Raw genomic sequence first — 20,879 nt, 5'->3', positions numbered from 1 at the left:
GTTTGTATGCTGGGAGAGAGTGGGGTTGGGGGCAGGGATGGAGTAGAGACAGTAAGGAATGCTGACTTTGTTGACTTGGGTTGTGTTGTAACTGTCTATGGGCCTAGGTGGGCAGAGGACATTAGAACAAATTAGTTGTGAAGAAGGGGAGAGAGTCGATCACCCCAACACTGAGCCTTCTCCCTGTGTTACTGGCTCTTCGTCCCATCTGGAACACAGGAATTATGCTCACCTGTGTTGTAGAGCACAGCATTCACCAGCAGGTGTTTATTAAGCACCCACTGTGTGCCAGACCAAACCACACGCTTGGTGGCACTAGACATGCAAAGGCCAGACATGCAGGATGCTTTAGTGGCCAGCGCTGGGGTCTTAGGGACAGGCCAGTGCGTGCTGAGCACTTTTTTTAGCCACGTCTGCTGCAGGCCATAGGTAGCAGATAGGCAGAAGCCAAGGCAGGCCTTTGCTGGGTGAATCTGTGGACCTGGAGCAGGTGGGCCGTGTGAAAATAGGTGGGCTCATTGACCAGGAAACCTGTGCTGCAGAGAGAGTGGAAAAGAAAGCGTGTCAGTGGGCTGGTGGCCCTGTGGGAACTAGGGGTCTTGTCATGGCTGTTCTAGTACTCCTTTGTCCAACCAGTGTGTAGCTCCGGGTTTGTGAAAGTACCTCATACCCTGGTAACAAGAGATGCCTGGCTTGTCCACTGGAGGAAGGAATATGTGTCACGTGCTGAAGACCCGGAAGTGGCTTAGAGAAAACCAGGACTTGAAGCAGCTTCTCGTCTGACCGAGAGGTTAATCAGGGAGCCATGTTACCTCCCTGTGGCCTGTTGGTGCCCCAGTCTGCAGTGATGAGATTCGGACACCTGGAGCTCTGGGCTCATTCCCTGGAGGTAAGCCAGCCTCCCTTAGCAAAAGGGTGTCTGGACTCTGGGCCGCAGGTGTTTCCACGATCTGATGGCAGCTGGATAATTAGAGAAGTCTCACTTCTGGCACGGACAGGGCCAGGAGAGAGGTGTGTGCTCATGCTGAGTGCAGGGAACTGGGCTAGATCTGGACCAGGCTCTTCCGTCCCCTTTCTGGCTTGCTCTTATTAGCCTCTGCATAAAGTTCTCAGCGGTCCGTTAGCTTCTGAGACCCTGCTATGTGCTTCTCAGTGGTGGCCTGTGATCCTTGGTAAACCTTTCCTCGTCCCCTCCCCAACTCTCAGACTTGCCTGTCCTTCGTAGACCCAGAGGGATGTGCTTCCCCGGTCTGCTAACTCCCCTCTTACCCTTGGCCCCATGATCCTTTGCCCACAAACCTCTGCCCATAGTCCCATGGGCCATTCCCACGTGTCCTTGCCATGTCCCACCTGGGCTGACAGGATCCCTCTTGGGCCCCAGCTCCTCCTATCTCTGGCTACACGGGGTTTTCTATGACTGCCCTGCTGTCCACACTCTTTTTGGAACCCAGAATGAGACTTCCCCTGTGTCCCTGGCATTCCATAGCCTGGTGTGAGGTACTGAAACATTTAGATACAAAGCAAGCAGGTGACTTAGAGTAGAGAGGCATGTAGATCCAGGACAGCCACTTTCCTAACTGTTTGAGACCAAGGGGACTCAAACCCTAGACCCTAAGGAGCCTGTGTTCCAGGGTTTGGGAGCCTGGATTTTTCTTCTGCTTCTCCTGTGGTTATCAGCTTCTGGGAATGTAGAACAAGCCAAGCCAAGTTTCCATCAGGCCCAGAAGCAGTCGGCCAGAGCAACCAGGCCTCTGCTCCTCAGTGGAAGTTTTCTCTCAACCACATTCAACCTGTTTATACCACCTCATGTCTCACAACACCAACACTTGAGGTGCTGGCCTGTGGTGCCATCTTCAAGGTACTAGCTAACACTGGGGACCTCAGCTATATTTTTAGCAATTGAAAGATTTTTAAGGATGGTATTGAGTTTTAGCAGAAACTGGTGTGACAGCAAGCATTGGTCTACAGCCCATTTCTCATTTGAATCTCTGGAGCAGACCTGCAAGGAGCTCGGAGAAGTGGTGTTGGGCTAGATGAGGACCTAGGTCAACATCTGCCTCTTACTCGCTGAGCCACCCTGGCCACCATACCTGGCTGCCACATCTGGCTGTCACACCTGGCTACCACACCTGGCTGCCACACCTGGCTGCTACATCTGGCTGCCACACCTGGCTGTCACACCTGGCTGCCACACCTGGCTGTCACACCTGGCCGCTGCACCTGGCTGCCACACCTGGCCGCTGTCCTCTGTTCAGTAGAGATGGGTCTGTATGGCAGGTGATGGAGTGGCCACTGGGTACAGTAACAGTTGCCATTTAGATACACCACCCTCAACAGTTCATAGCACACTGAAGCCTCTCATGACTGCCCCACAGTCCCACTGTGCAGAAGCAACTGTCATCCAGGGGCTTACTGAGTAAGTAGAACTTTAGGTTTGAAGCAGAGGCCAAAAGTCTGCACCCCTGGGTCCTGGTTCAGTTTTGCTGTTCCCTGAGGCTCTCTGTGTTCATTCATTTATCAGTGTGGGGCATTTGCAGGCAAGCGTTTGCTGAGGCTTGCAAGAGCAGCACATAGCTTGTCTACTGCACAAAGGAGGTGTTGAGTGGGGACAGAAATCTCAGCTCAGCATCCAGAGGACAGACTTTTACATGTGCTTCACTGAAGTCAGCAAGATGCCTGGCCCAGGGACTCAAGATTCTGCCAACACAGTGCCAAGACCCCAGTTTCTATGCTTCAGCCCTGTCCAGGGTCTCAGGATGAGACTGATCTTCAGTCAGTGTGTTCTGGGCTGTTAGCTTAAATCTAAGCCACAGGGGACCCGTGTGACTGGTGTCCTTGGCTGGAATAGGTAATTCGGGCACCTAAACAGTGTGTCAGGAGGGGCTAGGCAATGACACAGGAACAGTGGGTGACCCCATGGAAACACCAGCAGTAAGCCTCGGCGGGGAGGGGGGCTCCTGCCCTGTCCTTGGACTTCTAGGTTCCAGAACTCTGACAACCAGGTGCCGGAGGCATCACCCACTCACCTTTGACATTGTGCTGTGGCGACCAGGAGCTGTGTCTAGAATTTCACATGCTGAACTTTGAGTGTCCCCAGCACATTTGCAGCCTGGTCATCTTCTGGAGAAACATCAATTCTATTTTTAGATTATCTCTATGTGAGGAAGGCCTTGGGGGCTCTCCACGTAGGAGGCCCTTCTGCAGGATTCTGGCAGAGCTGCCTCTTGATTCACTCCAGTCACTACTTGGTTGCCATGACAACATCTTCTGGCCTAGAGAGCAGGCTCCTGGGAAGACATGTGGATGAGCCTCATGCTTTGCATGATGCGGTCTGTGGAACACAGAGCTTCTGCATTTTCTCTCATGAGTCCTCCATTTGCACTCTGTTGAGTGACAAGCCATAGCCACACAGTATCAGAGTCCTTAGGGTACAAAGGTTTTGGGAAGGCCTGCCCTGCTGAGATGTTTAGAAGGAAGCTTCTTTCTCCACAGCTCCACATGTGGTTTTGGGTGTGCCCCCACCCACCCCAACCTCCCCACTTTCTTCAGGGATGGGCTCCGTGCTGCCTCATGACCAGGCTGTGCCTGTGTCTGGAGGCTTGGTTCATTGTTGCATCTTTATTAGCTTGTCTCTTGCTGTCTCCACAAATACCCATGTGATAGGGCTTGGTATTGGTTCTCTGCACTCTGTGCCTGCTTCTCCCTTGCTATTTGCTAGAACAAGCCAGCGAGTCTTCCTCTCACAGAATCCCCCGTGAAAGTGACCCTCAGTCCCCACTACTTTGTAGAACGGATGCCAAGAGTCACTGAAAACGGAAGCCCGGGGACACACAGCCCATCTTCTCCATAGCTCATCAGTCCAAGGTGACAGCATGACTCCGGCTGGTCTTCAGGAGATCAGTCAGTGCCCTTGGCCACAGGAATGATGGACAGACTATAAAAGTCACTGCAGCCTGACAATGCTGCAGAGTCTGTGCGGCTCATGTTTCCCGTGTCCTTGACGGGAAAGACTGCAGATGGCATTCTAGGGCCAAACAGCGTGGCTCCGCAGTAGCTTGGGGTCTCATCCAACTGGGGTGTAGCAGAATGTAGAGCGCCACCCGCCTTTCAGAGAAGTCTGTCCTCTCTCGTCTCTTCTGGTCCCCATCAGTAAGACAGTTAGTGTCTCTGTCCCCCACTCTCCAGCCCCTGCCCAACTCTTCTATTTGTGTCTAATAAAGACACTTGTGTTCGACCCTAGGTCACCTGGGGAGGGCAGTGTTGACACCTCAACATCCTCTTAATTACAAAATTGTGTTGCCGTCTGCAGTTCCTAGTCTCTGAGGGTCACAGCCTTAGAGGCGCACCTCAGCTCACGGCCACCTACCTGGTCACCCCTTGAAAGGAACCACTACTTTCCAGTCACAGCAAGCCCCTGCTTTGCATATGGGGGAAACTGAGGCTTGGGGAGGGCATGAGGTTCCTTTGTGGCATAGCATAACCCAGAATGCTAAGATCCTGACACATAGTCCAGTTAACTTCTGACCTGATCCTCAAAACTAAAGCTACATGGCATGGTCATAGTCGAGGGTTTCTAGAAGTCCTTGTCAGCGTGGCATGCAAGGAGAGGTCCCTCCCACAGCCACACCCTTGTCAGGCAAGTCCTTCAAACCCCCGTTTTATGATGGATTCATTGAAATCTAGTGGGATAACCTGTGATGATTAATTCGGATTGTCGACTTGATTGGATTTAGAATCACTGTGGAAACCGACCCCTGAGCATGTCTGTGAGGAATTTTTTAGATCCAATTAATTGAAGACTCATCTCAGATGTAGACGATAACCACTCTGGGGTTGGGTCCTGAAAAGAATGAAAAAGAGAAAGTCAGAATTTCTCCCCCTCTTTCACCCTCTCTCCGTCTCCCCTCTCCCCCCACCCCTTCTCTGCTTCCTGGCTGTGTATACATTGTCATAGTTTTAATCATACCTCCTGCCCTGCTGGACTGCCCTTGAACTATGGGTTAAAATGGCCACCTCCACCTTCTTCTTTCTTTCCCTTCCTTCCTCTCTTTTTAAGACAGGGTTTCACCGTGTATCCCTGGATGGCCTGGAACTCGCTGTGTAGATTAAGCTGACTTCAAACTAAGAGCCTGCTTCTGCCTCCTCAGTGCTGGGATTAAAGGCATTGTTCCATCAAACTTAATCCCCTCCTGTCCTCTCTTAAGATGCCCTTGCCAGGCATTTTGTTGAAGCAATGAGAGAAAGAAAGAAATACACAGACCCTCTCAGTACTTAATAACTTCCATCCCAATGGCACCCGACGACAGCCAGACAGTGGCATTGGCCAGTCCTTGAGCCTTATACCCATATGCTTAGCTGGATACACACAGCCTTATAGGCCATATTCCCGCCCAGTGGGCACTGACCAGTCCCTAGGCTCTGTGACCATGTGTCTGGCTATATGCACACAGCCTGTAGGATCTCATTCTACTCTGCAGACAGAGACTGGGGTGTGACTCCAGGCCCCAGAACACTATCCTCTGTTCCCATTTAGCCCAGGGAGACCATATCCCAGTATCCCTGCATTCCAGGTCCTGGGGTCTCCAAGGCATATGTCTGAGTTAAGTGTGGGGCTGCCTCCAATTAGAGAACATTCTCTCACTGGGGAGTCTTGATACTGTGGGGGGAAGGGGAGTGGGTGCTGGGGCAACAAACCCATACACATGGTCCAGACAGAAGGACGGAGATGTGAAATCATTCACTAAGAGTGCCCGTGGTCCAGCATGGAGTCGGTGTATCTATTCATCGTCTTCTGAGTCCCTGTGACCACATCCTCTGATGGGTGGAAGGAGTAATTTTGATTCACAATGTGAGACTCGGCAGGGAGGGCACGGTGAGGCAGCACAGTTTATGGCCATGGGAGTGTATGCCAGAGCCTGCTGCATTAGGGTGGCCCAGGAGATGGAAGTAAGGCTGGAACCCAGAGCAGGCGTTAGCTCTAAAGGCCCTAGGGGCCCACTTCTAAACGTTCTGTGGCCTCCCCACATAGCAGGAACTAGAGGACAAGCCTCCAGCACACAAGCCTATAGGGGACACTTTACCATGTGACCCACTTCCTGTGAGAGGAAGGTAGGTCCGTGGTGACTGCAGGGCTGGGCAGCTGGTGAGCACTCTTCTCTGTGGGCTCAGCTTTGCGGGGCCAATGGACAGGTTTTGGGAAGAGGCACTGGTCAGCGGTCTTCCATGTGAATCTGTGGCTTGGGGGACTAGGGGCTGGGGTGGGGGGGCGTTTGTTTGGTAGAGGGCTTCTTATCAGAGAAGCCATGCAGACCTGGTTGAGTTTGCCATGGGCCTTATGGGAAGGAGAGAGCCAAGGACACCCTTGCTGTTTCCCTTGACCTCACCAACCCAGACATCGTAGACATCAAGCCAGCCAACATGGAGGACCTCACGGAGGTGATCACAGCATCCGAGTTCCATCCTCACCACTGCAACCTCTTCGTCTACAGCAGCAGCAAGGGCTCCCTGCGGCTCTGTGACATGCGGGCAGCTGCCCTGTGCGACAAGCACTCCAAGCGTAAGTCTCTGCGCTAGGTATACGGGGACTGGCAAGGGGGTGCACCATTGTGGCACACGCGCCTGGGGGTGGGGTCTGTTCTAGCCATTCTCCGTTCTCCAAAGCACCCTATGAGTTCCTTGGAGGCAGGGTATGTAATGCCCACTTTCTGTCGCAGAGGGCACCTGTGAGGCCCAGGGAAGAGAGGCTAAAGCAGCAACAGCCATTTCTGAAACCCCTGACAATGCTTGACACACTCTACCTGGGCGATAGTCACATCCCTCCAAGGTAGCTACTGTAAACAGAGGAAATGGACAGCTCAAGGATGGGCCTCAGGCTTCAAACTGTGGCCCTAGCACCAGGAGGCCTTGAAGGACTGCCTTCCCCCAAGATACTCAAGGCAAGAGGCTAGGACTATCTCTCTGGTCTACCACCCACCTGCCCCTAGTGCCTATGACAAGATCTGGAAGCAGTTATGAATGAATGAATGAATGAATGAATGAATGAGTGATCCCAGTAAGCCTTGGGGTCAGGCTAAGACTGCAGTTCCTTTCTCATTCTTTGACCAAGGTCTGTGCCCATGCCCCACCCTGGAGCTCTCCTCCAAGCTTGTTCATACTCCATGTGTCAGGAGCATTTGGTAGGCATGGTGGGTTCCTGTCCTGGCGTAGGTAGGGCACCTCCACCATTAAAGGGACAGGGATGGTCTCACTTCTGTGTTACCTGGGAACAGATACTCTGAAGGGTGAGTCGTGGAAGCCCTGGAAGGAGGGAATGCTTCAAGATGGAAGGAACTTTAGCAAAGATGAGGTGGGCAGATGGGAAGAGTGGAAGGGGTCAGTGAGCAGGGCAGTGCAACTGAGGAGCCATGTGGTTAAGGGGAAGCCGGGTTTTATTCTAAGTATGGAAGGCGGCCTTGGGAAGATGGCATGCTGGGAGGTGATGGCATTGATCAAAATGAACAATCACTATAGAGAGAAGAGACATCTGGGGAGGGGACCATGTAGCCCCCACAAAGTACATTCTAGAGGGAGAGCTACTGGGTTCTACCTGGTAGGGTGCGGATGGTCAGAGTGGCTGACGGGCCTGATGTTGGGAGGGATCGGGTCATTTACTAGCAGGTTGGAAGGGAGGTGTACAGACCCGGGGTGGTGGGTTTGGGGCTCAGTCATGGCATCTTTACTGGACTCTATGGGGTTATGGTATACAGATGCTGGTGGTCAGGGTCTTAACTGAGGTTGAAACTATGAGGTTATCAGCATGGGATGGTGTCACTGCTTTAGAGATGGTGGGACCTGGGAGAACTGAGCCAATAAACGAGACTAAAATCTCATGCACCAGCCAACTTTATCCAGAGCCCCAGACAATTTATACTCTGGGGCTTAAGACAGGTCACACTGATAAAGTTCAAGTTTTATGCAAGCACAAGGACAAGCCCCACACGGCAGGAACATATTTTTCCACAAAGGCATGAACATTTAATTGAGTGACAGCATCAAGCAATGAAGAGTAATTGAAACAAACTCACTCCCGTCCACTTCACCGGGGAGTAGCACGGACAGACATTCCAAGAGCAAGTCTGTGTTTTCAAGACACGAGGTCACGAGACTCTGGTTTCCTTGGAGAGTCCTCCCAAGCACTCCCAATTCTACTCACACTGTATTCCTGGGCCGTGTTGGACAGGAAGGGAAGCCTGAGAGGTCCAGGTGACTGTGGACAGAGCCAGCCTCACAGCAGCCCTGGACTTCCTGCAGCCGGGCCACATCAGCCACCACCTGAGACACCTGAACACGAGTTCACTGTCTTAGAGTCCGAGGTATTATGTGAGTCTCTGGCCAGAACTAGCAAAGGGCACGTGGTTCCTCTGTAACTCTCAGGGGTCATTCATGCCACCTCCTTGACACTCACCCACTCCCCTCCATCCTCAGAGCCACATTGAGACATGCCCTAAAGTTGGTTCCTCACTCACAGTGATCCTTGCGGTCACACTGGGGTCACAGGGTGGTCTGGGGTGAGGACTCTTCTCAAGGCCAGCTGGTGATCATGCTGTCCCTCCCCCCATCCTGTTCTCTGTGTGTGTGTGACATTTATAGGTCGTATGCATTAAGGCAGACATGGTTGGATCATCCTTTTTCCACATTGCCCCAAACACCTGTGCTCACTCCCTGCTGGCCTAGATGGCACACATTTCTGAACCGGGTCCATGCTCAGCTCTTTGTCAGAAAAGATGGGGAAGAGAGGGGAGCCTGCTGTGGGTTAAGCCCTGTCTGAGTCCCCCTGAAGGGAGCTTCCAGAGTCATCCCACTGGTCCAGCAGAGTAGATGGTGACAGCCATTTGATAGACACCATTCAGTCATTTCAAATGTTTAGAAGATTTTCAGTGACACAGGGATCTACTGCTTTGACAGATGGGGGGAGGGGGCAGAGAGAGCAGTACTTCTCTGCTCCCGAAACGGAAGCAGAGACAGTACCAGGAAGACATGAAGACAAGGCCTTGGAGTGGTACACAATAAGACATGGTTTTGTTGGCATTTGTCTATGTATCTACATGTTCAAAATGAGAAGGTGCGTGTGTGTGTGTGTGTGTGTGTGTATGCAAACGTGCATATTTAAGAGAGTATGTGTGTATAAGGAAGAGTGTGTGGGTGGGGGGAGTATGTCTGTGTATGTAAGGGAGAGAATGTGTGTGTGTGTGTGTGTGTGTGTGTGTGTGTGTGTGTGTGTGTGTGTGTGTGTGAGAGAGAGTGGCTCACTTAGGGGCTTTGACCACATCGGTCTGTCTGGGCCTCTCTGCAGGCCAGTGGTCCCATGTGTAGACAGGCTGCATGGCCCTTGGCAGTCTACAGATGTCCTTTCGATGGAAAGACACGGCTTTCTTTCTCTTTTTCTTTAACACGGGAATTTATTTTATTTTTTTTTTAAGTATATGTCTGTATCTGTGGGTTACGTTATGTGCAAGTGAGTGCAATGCTCGAAGAGGCCAGAAGAGGGCAGCATGGAGCTGGAGTTGCCGGCAGTTGAGAGTCATGATGATGGGGTCTGGGAACCAACCTGGACCTTTTGGAAGTGCAGCCCATACTCGGCCACTGAGCCCGTCTCTCTAGTCTCATGGTTTTATTTGTGTCAGTGAGTGCAATTTCCTTCCTTCCTTCCTTCTTTCTTTCCTTCCTTCTTTCTTTCTTTTGATTAGTGTTTGTCTAATGGCCAAAATGGCAGGGAGATATAGGAAAGAGACGGTGGGGAAAGAAGCAAAGGCCCCAAGTGGAGAGGCTTAGATATGGAGCAGGGCTGAGAAGAGCAGAGAGGAGCACCCACTAAGTGAGCCTGGCAGCCAGTGTGCTCTTTGGTATGCAAATAAGGTACCTCAACCATTTGTCCCAGACCTTTGCCCCACCCCTCCATAGTGGGGGAAGTCTTGACAGTAGAAACTTGAGGCAACTAGTCAAATTGCACCACAGTCTGGAAGCAGAGAGAGAAATGTTGGTTAGCTTTTTCTTTTGTCTGCAGTCCAGGGCTGAAGCTAGAGGATGGTGCCGCCCACTTTTGGGATGGGGCTTCACACACTGTTAACCTGATCAGGTAACCCCCTCACTTGTCTGCCTAGAGGTTTGTCTCCTGGGTGTTTCTAAATCCTGTCAAGTTGACAGTATCTGTCCTCACAGTTGCACCTCTTGCTAACTTGACACCCCAACAAATGACCTTTAAGCCACTATGTTTTGAATTATCACATCTCCATAGGCTCATGGCCATCTCATAAAGCAAACTGTGTTCAGTCCACCTTCAGAAGTCCCCATAGTCTTAACCATTCCACCAGCACTCAATGCCTAAAGCCCACCTCTGAGCTAAGATGCCAGGCAACCTCTTCATCGTGAATCTATAAGATAAAGCCTCACACTCCCAAACAGATAATGATATAACAAGGGCAAGAGTGGGGTCAAAGCAAGGGATATCTAAAGCAAGACCAAACTGTCAGGGTAAACACCAAATCTTTCAGCATCATGTTCAGTATCTGGGACCCTTGAGGGACTCAGTAGGGCAGCAGTGAGCTTCAAAGCCCCACCTATCCAGCTCTCTTGCCCTCAGCACACATAGCCTCTTTCTTAGGCCACATTTACTCAATGCCAGCACCTTTCCTTGGTGGATGTCCCATGGTCCTGGCATCTACAATATCCTTGTGTCTCCACTGCACCATAGTCTTTACCTTTCGAGCTGCACAAGCGACCTTAGGGCCCCCTTGCAGGGGATGTTATCCAACCACACAATCTGGCTTTAGTGGCTTTCTAGAACCCTGGTGCAAGCTTCCATGACCTACCCACTCTTGGCATTATTTTTTACCTGCAGAACCAGTACTGTGTGGACGACCCTGATAAGTTCTGGGGCCAGTGGGAAAGGTAGCCTGGCTTCCTTGGACCAGGCTGTACTAGCTTCTGAGGAAACAGGGCCCTTGGCAGTAGTCAGGGAACCCCCAGAGCTGTACTCTCAGCCCAGGCTGACTCCTTTCAGAGACTTGGCTTTCCACTTGTTGGGGATTTGATGAATAGGCCTTGCCCCCGGAGCATGTTTTCTCCTTTCCCGGTGCAGTGCATAAACTTTTTCTGTACCAATCATGGCCTTTACTCAGCTACTGTATTGGCTGTAACTTTTATCTTCTTTTCCTCTTTTGACAAATTACACATTAAAAAATATCTATATGTCCAAATTGTACTCCGTTTTGTTTTACTGTGGCCCATACACATGCCTTAAACAGGCGTGCTGCAGCCTAATGCTCTCCTGTCTTAAGATGTCCTCTACCAAACAAATTAATCCATGACCTTTAAACTCTAGAGTTTGGACTTTTATGCATGAAGCCAGATTCTTTTTTTCAGAATCTGTAGAAGTTAGGACTGATTCTTCCAGCTCCATGCTCCCAGAAATAAGGCTCAGTCTCAAAATAAATTTACGAATACCTTGTCATATAGCTAGGCTCTTCTCTGAATATATCATAACTAAAACAACCCATTTATTTTAATCTCCATTCTGTCCCATGACTGGTTACCTGTCAGGTATCCATGGTTACGGGTCAGGTATCATGTGTCTGTCTCCTCACATCTTCTTGAGCGAATCTCCCGCCCTGGCTCCATCCCAGAATTCTTTCTGACTTCCGGATGTCCCACCCTCTATTCTTCACTTTTCCACAGGCCGTAGGTTTTTAAATTGACAGGTGATGCATCCATACAGAATCTATATGCATGATCCACAGCCCAGCCCCAGATAGAGCCCTTGTTCTCTCAGACGGCCTGAGCAGGGCCTCCACTGTCCAAATTTCTGTCAGCATTCTTGTCTTTCAAGCTCCCACCAGAATAGCTTAAGCTCTGCCTGCAGCATCCAAGGCTTTTCTGCCTCAAACCTCCAAACTCCTCTATATTCCTCCTTTAAATCTGTTCTGAAGGCCTGAAAGCCTAGTGGCCAGGTTTATCACAGCAACACCTCCACTCCCTGGTACCAATTCTTCTGAATTAGATGTGTTTCCTGTTGCTGTCATAAAAGTAACGTAAGGGAGAGAAGGTTAATTTTGGCTCATGGTTCAAGGGTACCGTCTGTCATGGTGGGAGTGCATGGTGACAGGAGCTTGAGGCACATGACCATGTGACATCTGCAGTCAGAAAGAGAGAGGTGCCTGCTGGCGCTCAGCTTGCTTTCCCCTTCTCTCACAGCTCAAGATTCAAGCTCAGGGGACGGTGCCTCCCACTTTTAGGCCATGTCTTCCCATCTCAGTTAACCTAGTGAAGATATCCCAAAAGCTAACCCAATCAGCCAGTTCCTCACAAGTGTGCCTGAAGGCTTGTCTTCTAGGTGACTATCTTAGTCAGGGTTTCTATTCCTGCACAGAACATCATGAGCAAGAAGCAAGTTGGGGAGGGAAGGGTTTATTCAGCTTACACTTCCACATTGCTGTTTATCATCAAAGGAAGTCAGGACTGGAACTCAAGCAGGTCAGGAAGCAGGAGCTGATGCAGAGGCCATGGAGGGGTGTTACTTACTGGCTTGCTTCCCCTGGCTTGCTCAGCCTGATTTCTTATAGAACTCAGGTCTACCAGCCCAGGGATAGCACCACCCACAATGGGCTGGGCCCTCCCCCCTTGATCACTAGTTGAGAAAATGCCTTACAGCTGGATCTCATGGAGGCATTTCCTCAACTGAGGCTCCTTTCTCTGTGATAACTCCAGCTTGTGTCAAGTTGACACAAAACCAGCCAGTACAATTGACCCCTTGTCAACTTGACACCAAACACATCACTATTAAGCCTCAACCCTCACTTTCTTATTCATCCCCAAGATCTAAATAACTTTAATAGTCCCACCGTCTTTACAAATTCTGACATATTAAAATTGCAATACCTTTAAAATATCCAGTCTCTTTTAAAAATTAAAGTCTTTTTACAATTCAAAATATAACTGCGGGTTTCACTTCTTTCTTCAAGAGGGAAAAATATCAGGGCACAGTCACAATCAAAAGCAAAATTAATCTCTACACATCCAGTGTCTGGGATACACTTATGAACTTCTATCCAAGGGCTTGGGTCACTTCTCCAGCTCTACCCTTTGTAGCACAGACCTGTTCTCCACTGCCGCTGCTGTTTTTGGTGGTCATCTCATGGTACCGGCATCTCTAAAACAGCACTGTCAGTTCTGGGGCACTAATTGCACCTTCACCAATGGTCTTTCATGGCCTCTCACAGTGCTGAGCCTCAGCTGCTCTCCATGACCCCTTCATTCCTTCAAAACCAGTTCCATCTGGGTGACTCTTACACATTACCAAATCAAGCTACAGCATGAGGTACAACCTTGGCGATCTCTGGAACACAGCCTCTCTGTGCTCTTAAAAAAAGCAGTTCCTAGAAGATTTCACCTCAGTGATGCTTGTCTTTTCTTAATTATCACTAATTTCTTAGCTCCAGCTGACCAGCATCAATAGTCCCAGTAATGCAAAGGTTTTGCTTTAGTAGTTTTGGTATCTTGTTAATCACAGCTGATTCTTCAGCCCCAGCTAACCAGAACCACAGAATCTTCACAATCAAAACAGCAACAGCCTGATAAGTCTTTAATCTTCCCTCTGAAATTTCACAAGCCAGGCCTCCATCTTCTGCACTGTTCTCAACATTGTCTTCCAAGCTTCTACAGATCATCCCACAGAGCTCTTAACATCCCAGTGGCTCTTCTAGCTCAAAGTTCCAAAGTCCTTCCACAGTTCTTCCTAAAACATGGTCAGGTTGTCACAGGAATATTCCACTTCTGGTACCAATTTGTCTTAGAGTTTTTATTCCTGCGCTAAACACCATAACCAAGAAGAAAATTGTGAGGAAAGGGTTTATTCAGCATAGACTTAACATTGCTCTTTATCTCCAAAGGAAGTCAGGACTGGAACTCAAGCAGGTCAGGAAGCAGGAGCTGATGCAGAGGCAATGGAGGGATGTTACTTACTGGCTTGCTCATCTTGCTTTCTAATAGAACCCAGGTCTACCAGCCTAGGGATGGTGCCAACCACAATGGGCTGAGCTCTTCCTTCTTGATCACTAGTTGAGAAAATGCCTTACAGCTGGATCTCATGGAGGCTCCTTTCTCTGTGATAATCCCAGCTTGTGTCAAGTTGACACAGAACCAGCCAGTACATCTACCCTGGTTCTTAGTCATGTTGAGAACATTAATCATTACAGTGGTTCATACCTGTTTTTCTGTTGGAGTTAATTCTGTATTTTACATCTTTCCTGGCTTTTTTTTCTCAGCTTCTAAATAGCCTGTGTAGAATCCAGAATTCAGAATCAGTCCCTACCTGCTTGCCTCCCGACCCCAGACCGGATGGACCCTTAGCCAGGAGCACTCTTGACACCAACCGTGCCCTCTGCCATAACATCTTATGCTTTGATGCTGCTACAAGGCCACTGGCCCTGTCCTTGGCCCTGTGCGTCTCAACCACAGCTTGTGATCTTGGCTTTCGTGAGAAATCAAGCAGCTGGTTCCCGGGGCCGAGCATGTGTTGTTCCTTATTGGCCATGACCATTACTCCAGAGCACTTACAAAAATGCCTAGAGCTTTCGCTTGGTTTTTTTTGCCTCCCACCCCTGTGTTTAAAAGCCAGGGTGTGGCCGTCAGACTCCCCCGGGCCCTGCCCACAGCATCCTTTTCCTGAGAGGATGACACTGAACTTTCTTCTCACTGAATGAGAAGCACAGTGGAGCTCTGTGTGCGCTCATGCCTGCCCCTGGGCAGGGGAGGAGCCTGAGGGTCAAAGGAATGCAGCAGACCTGTCTGAACCAGACAGGGCTCAGGTATACTTGCTATCCTGCACTCCCATCCATGGTGTCGGATCTCCCAGAAACACTAGAAGCCCAGCTTGTTGTCTGCTAGGCATTGTGACAGGGTAACCATAGAAACAGCCATTCAGAGTCCTCAAAATAGACAGTTATTTCTGCCTCTGACGGCAGAGTCTACATGAAGGTCTAACAGTGGCTGAGCTGTTCAAGGATAACATACCATTCACTGCTCAGTCTCCCAAGGTGGAGCCATGGGCACCCCTTTCCTGGCTTCTTGCTCTTCCTCAGCTTCCTTGCGATCTTGCTCTGGGGCCTTAAGAGAGCACTGCTCTCAGTGACTTAAAACAAGATGTGTGTTTTGTACACTTGTGGAGGTTGGAGAACTAGTCAGGGTGTGGGCAAGGCTGGCTCTTCTGGAGGCTTTACAAGGAGCTGTTCCCATGTCCTTCTCAGACACTAAAGCCATCACACCTTGGCATATGGCTGACACTCCAGCCCCCACACAGCCAGCACACATCCCAGTCCTGTCCCGAGGTTCTTCATACAGTGGTCCTAATCAGCATGGTGGGCAGGGGCCTCTCTGACAGAGCAAGCTTTGGAGTGAGGTCCAGAGCTTCCCCAGGTATGATCTTTGCACGTTGGTATAAGGGACAGTGTAACAGAAGATGGGGCTTCTGAGACTCAGAAATAGGGGCCAGAGCATGTCAATCAATCCTTTATGGGCTACAACTAGGGACATATTTCACTTTGTCTCACGGGGATTGGTTGTATGAGGCTGAACGGGGAAATGAACAGCCGTTAGACATTAGTCAGTGAGCATTATTGAATCCAGTTTATTAGCATTTTTATCTCTTCTGGGCTGGGCCACTGTTGGGGGCTTAATGAGGCTGGAGAGGAAAGATCTGTCCTGGGCCTCCTGGGAGCTGTGGTCAGCCCTCTGCTGCCAGTGAGGCAGTGGGCAGGGCTGTCACTCAATGGTTTCCTGAGGCAGGCTCTGCAGGTTGGAGATGCTTAGGTGGTACCTGGCTGCCAGCACCCGCTGTCTTTCCACAGAGCCCAGGGAGTTAATGCCAGCCCAAAGTGGTCCTGCCGCCAGGGCCCCTTTAGGGGTGTGATTAGCTACATGTGTCCAATGCACGTTCACAAAAGCAGCAGCTCCTGGCCTGAAGACCCAGGACCAGTTAGTACCGGAACCACATCAGGGTCTGGCCCAGAGGCAGAAAAATGTCCAGCGCATCAGACTACCAAGACAGGTTCAGACTTGTGTTCTGAACTGCCAGTAGGGGGCAGCAGAGAGGTGCAACAAGCATAGCTCTGGGTTCAACTATCCCACGTTCATCTACTTCTGAGATCTCACTCTCAGCCTGAGTTTTCTTGTGTATTAAATGGGGGTAATTAGGCTGCCAACCCGAAGGTTTTTATCAGGGGATTGAGTGAAGTCATTTACCGCACTCCAGTAAATACTCAATTAACACAGTTCCTAAAAGGGAGCCTTTCCAGGAGCCGGCTTTTCCTCTTTAGAGGGTCCTTAGAGCCCAGGGTTTGGGTAGGCATTAGGGAAAGGTTTGATGAATAAATGAATGATGGTACAGACAGACAGACAGACAGACAGCTGAGCCCAGGTGGATTCAGCCAGCTGTGGCTCTGACTGGCCGAAGTAGGCAACGACAGCCGCTGATTCTTTCTCCACAGTCTTTGAAGAGCCCGAGGACCCCAGCAACCGCTCCTTCTTCTCAGAGATCATCTCCTCGGTGTCCGATGTGAAGTTCAGCCACAGCGGGCGCTACATGCTCACGAGGGATTACCTCACGGTCAAGGTCTGGGACCTGAACATGGAAGCGAGGCCCATAGAGACCTACCAGGTGTGTGTAGAAGTCTGGCGACCTCAAGGCCCTACATGTGGTATGAGATCTCCCAGGAACCCCCCTTCCTTGTACCAACAATCCCACAGGGGCTGCCCAGCCATAGGGGCTTTCTGTGCTGCAGTGTAGATGAAACTGCAGAGAGCCTTTGGGGTGTCTGAGGGGGGCCTCTTCGTGGGGCTGTCATCTGCATTTAGAATCCCAGTTTCTGGGGAAGGAGTGGAGGAAGGAACAAAGGAAAATGTATATATATGTATATATAGTCAGGCCTGAATTTGGGGTGCAGATGCAGCTCCCAGCCCCCACAGCCCTACCAGTAAGTAAGCAAGCATGACCCCCACCATAAACCTCTGTGTATGAATTGTGTTCAGTGGTAGCGTGGGAGATGTTTCTTAGATCTTCAGGGTGGTTGTTTTGTTTTGTTTTGGAGCCAGTGCGCAGGGTGGACCCCTGAGCACTTCTGGGGAAACTTTATCCATCATCCTACTAGATCTCTTGTCGGGGCACAAGGGCAAAGCTGGTTTGCTATTAAAATAACACACATGCAGTGCAGTTTGTGGGTATCTGGCAAGGGGGCAGGGTGGGGCTTTCTGGAGGAAGCTGCACTTGTGCTGAACCCTAAAGGTGGTCTGGAATTTGGATCGGCAGATACAGGCTGAGGCATGCCATAGGGACCCCAGCCCTACCCATGGGCCCATGTTGGTATATCCACACATGCCCGCCACCTGTCTGTCCTGTTCAGAGTATATTCAGCTTGAGACTGAGGCAGGAAACAATTTCCAAGCTGTGAGGTAACTGAGTCAGTACTTTTCCATCCCCCTGGGGACATCACAACACTGTGGTCAGCACAGGCCAACCTGTATAAACATTATTTTAGAGAGGGGTTGGAGCCTCTGTGCTTGACCAAGGGTTGGGTGCTTGGCTTTCTGTAAGGTGACCTACAGATTCTGAAATAGCAACAGTAATGACTACAACTGCTTGTGTCCTTGGGGGTGACGTTTGTGCCCCAGACATTGTGTGTAGTGAGACTTGGTCAACTTGAAGCACTTGGCAAGCGAAAGCTAGCTCCCTCTATCAAGAGGAGTCTTGAAGGGCTGGAGAGAGAAGGCTTCATGGTTAATACTTTTCCAGAAGACCCAGGTTCAATTCCCAACACCCGCGTGGCAGCTCACCGCCGTAACTCCAGCTTCAGGAGTTCCGACACCTTTGCACAGATACACATACAGGGAAGACACCCGTGCACATAAATTATTTAACAAAGAGCCTTGGAGTGGGCTTCCAGGAGTGGGATTGTCCCAAGACATCATATTAGCATCATCCACACTAATGGTTCTTGATGGTACTGGTCCCTAGACCTGGAACATCCTCATGACAGACATGGCAAGCCTGGTGTTCTCTTTCCCTGCAGCTGAAGCGTTTCCTTCTGCCTCCAGGGAGCGGGCAAGGCTTGGCACACAGGAGGGAAGCTACCCCACCTCTGCTTAGACCTGCTAAGGGCCGCCGTGCTGCACAAGGAGACATGAGAGCCCGGCCTTCTGACAGGGTTGGCAGTGCCGTGGGGCCCTTTGGTTTTGACCGGTGCACTGCATTTCATAGGGTGCTGGACCCCGGGGATCAGAGAGTTAGAGCCTTGGCTTCATCCTCTTAGGTCTCAGGCCGGTGGGACCAGGGTGATGGTGACACAGCCTGGTAGGATTGTGAGTCAAAGTCTGAGATAGGAGGAGTGGTCCCCAGACTTTCACCAGTGTCCACCCTTTCCCACCCCACCCGTGACAGCCTCTGTCGTCTCTGAGCGGTGAACGCTGCTCCCCGGGGGCTATCCCCAAAGCCCGCAGCTGTGTGTGCAGGACTCTGGCAAGACGGTCATCCGTCCTGCGGGGGTATCAGGACGATTTGTGTCCGTCACTCAGCTTGTCCCCTCCTCTCGCCAGGTCCACGACTACCTGCGGAGTAAGCTCTGTTCCCTGTATGAGAGTGACTGCATCTTCGACAAGTTTGAGTGCGCTTGGAATGGGAGTGACAGGTGAGAGCCGACCCTGAAACCCTCCTTTAGGCTCAGGCCCGCTTCCTAAGTGTATCATGGTGATAACCTACTCCATGCCTCACTAGGAGAGGAGCAGAAAGTGTGGGGTCCCCTTGCCTGCTGTGGTATTTGCCTCACCCCCATAGCTCCGGAGTGTCCTTGTCCCCTCTCTCCTCCCACACTGACCCCTTTCTCCTCTGCCCAGTGTCATCATGACGGGGGCCTACAACAACTTCTTCCGCATGTTCGACCGCAACACTAAGCGGGACGTGACGCTGGAGGCCTCGAGGGAGAGCAGCAAACCCAGAGCGGTGCTCAAACCAAGGCGCGTGTGCGTGGGCGGCAAGCGACGGCGTGATGACATCAGTGTGGACAGCTTGGACTTCACCAAGAAGATCCTGCACACGGCCTGGCACCCAGCCGAGAATATCATTGCCATTGCAGCCACCAATAACCTGTACATCTTCCAGGATAAGGTCAATTCTGACATGCACTAGCTGGCCTCAGTGGCCCTCCCGGCCACCTCTGTAAGAGGACAGGATGAGCGTGGTGGCCATTTGGGGACATGAGTCCCTAGGCTGGAGTCGACTTGGATGGTAATTGCTAGTTTAAACAAAGGAAGGGAAGGAGCCTCAGTTACAGGTTGCTAAAGGGATGTGCCTGGTGGGCCTCTGTCCAGGGCTCCTTTGTTTACGGCCCTCCTGTCTCAGGCTGGGCCTTTCATTATCATCAGGACTTTATTCTTGTCCAGGGTGGGTCAGTTCCTATCAGGGAAAGTCAGGCTGGTCCGTGATGGGGCTCCAGAGAAAGAGCGAAGTTCACAAGCCAGTCAGGATCTGTGGATCCTCAAGGGAGCCAGCCATGCACCCTGGCTCAGCTGCTGCTCCGTGTTGGATTTTGGACAGAGAATTCTCACTGAGTGCTGGCAATGGTAGCTTGTCCCTTGGGTGGTGGGGATGTCTTTCCATAGTCTAGGCGTCAGGCCAGGGCAGGTTCTGAGAAGCAGAGCCGAAGTCGTAGGGTTAATCGTGAGGCAGGGCCGGGTTCCTTGTGCGGGTTTTCCAGGCTGAGGCAAGTCCTGAGAAGCAGGACTGGGGACGCTGTGTGGCTGTAACCCTCACCTCACTGCCGTCTGTTTGTGAGTGCCCACTGCACGCTGGGCATGGTGCTGAGCCCGTGCTGGCTGTGGCTGAATCCCCGCAGCCCACTTTGTGGTGGCTTTGCTGTCACCCTTCCATGCTAGCCAGTCATCTTCCCGTGGCCGGCAGTGGGTCCTGCCCCCGACTGTAGAATCCTCACTCCCATGACACAGATGTCCACGCATTTCTATAACTTGCAGCTGAGATCCAGGCTCTGCTGGAGCTGGGGTGTGGTCACCGTCCCCTCCGTACACGGGAGGGAACCAAGGCTCTGAGCAGAGAGATAGGGTGCTGAGGGAGTCACACCCTGAGGGCTGAGTTGGCGTCCCATGCAGGTCCGTCCATCGGCTCTTTCCAACCTACCACACTGGTGACTAGTTTCCGGGCAGCATTCCAAGGGAAGGTTTAAGGAGGAAAGCATCTTCGAATCGGGCACTCAGTGCAGGTGCACTGGTGACAAGATGACATAGAGAGAACATGGAGAAGACTGGCATCCGGGCCTCCCAAGATGCACTTCACCTACATTGTACCTACAGCTTTCTCCTCACCCTCCCGGCTGCTCTCCAAGGAGGTTGCATGCAGCCAGGCAGCCCCAGAGGATGTTTTTTTTTTTCTTTTTTCTCAGACCTCCTCAGGGCCACAGGTGAGTGGCCATTCATAGTGACCCCCTGCTCCATCCTCACCCCTGAGATCCCAGGACTGCAGGGCTTGGCATTTTGACTCTGGAAGCAGAGAGCAGAGGGGCTTCGGTTTTTACAACACGGACTGCCACCCAGGAAACAGATGCAACAGAGCTTTTTTATTTCTCAGTGGATCAAGGTATCCTTGTGTGTGTCAAAGCACAAACCGCATGCACACTCACTTCCGGCCATGTATTTACACAGAAACTGGGTCCATTAAATTTTTTGCCTTTTTTTTTTTAAGTCAACGTGAATGAAGAATGTTTATCACTGTAAAATTCAGGCGCTCTGGACAGTATTATATGTATATACTGACCCTGATTCAAGTTAGCAACTAAAAGATTGGCAAC

The 20,879-nt window shown here is 51.0% G+C and overlaps 1 protein-coding gene across 1 annotated transcript in view; it reads left to right on the top strand.

Moving 5' to 3' along the window:
* PPP2R2C (protein phosphatase 2 regulatory subunit Bgamma) overlaps window positions 1-20,879 on the top strand; it is an 80,528-nt gene extending 59,649 nt beyond the window's left edge. The window contains exons 6-9 of the mRNA XM_080924290.1: window positions 6,392-6,556; window positions 16,518-16,687; window positions 18,619-18,710; window positions 18,916-20,879. Coding sequence (XP_080780416.1) covers window positions 6,392-6,556; window positions 16,518-16,687; window positions 18,619-18,710; window positions 18,916-19,207 — 719 coding nt within the window. The 3' untranslated portion in view covers window positions 19,208-20,879. The remainder of the gene's footprint in view (window positions 1-6,391; window positions 6,557-16,517; window positions 16,688-18,618; window positions 18,711-18,915) is intronic.

Source organism: Micromys minutus (assembly GCF_963924665.1).
Source record: "Micromys minutus genome assembly, chromosome: 1".
In the NCBI taxonomy this organism is placed as follows: domain Eukaryota; kingdom Metazoa; phylum Chordata; class Mammalia; order Rodentia; family Muridae; genus Micromys; species Micromys minutus.
Note: the sequence above shows the minus strand (reverse complement) of the source record. Positions and strands in the feature narration are given on the sequence as shown.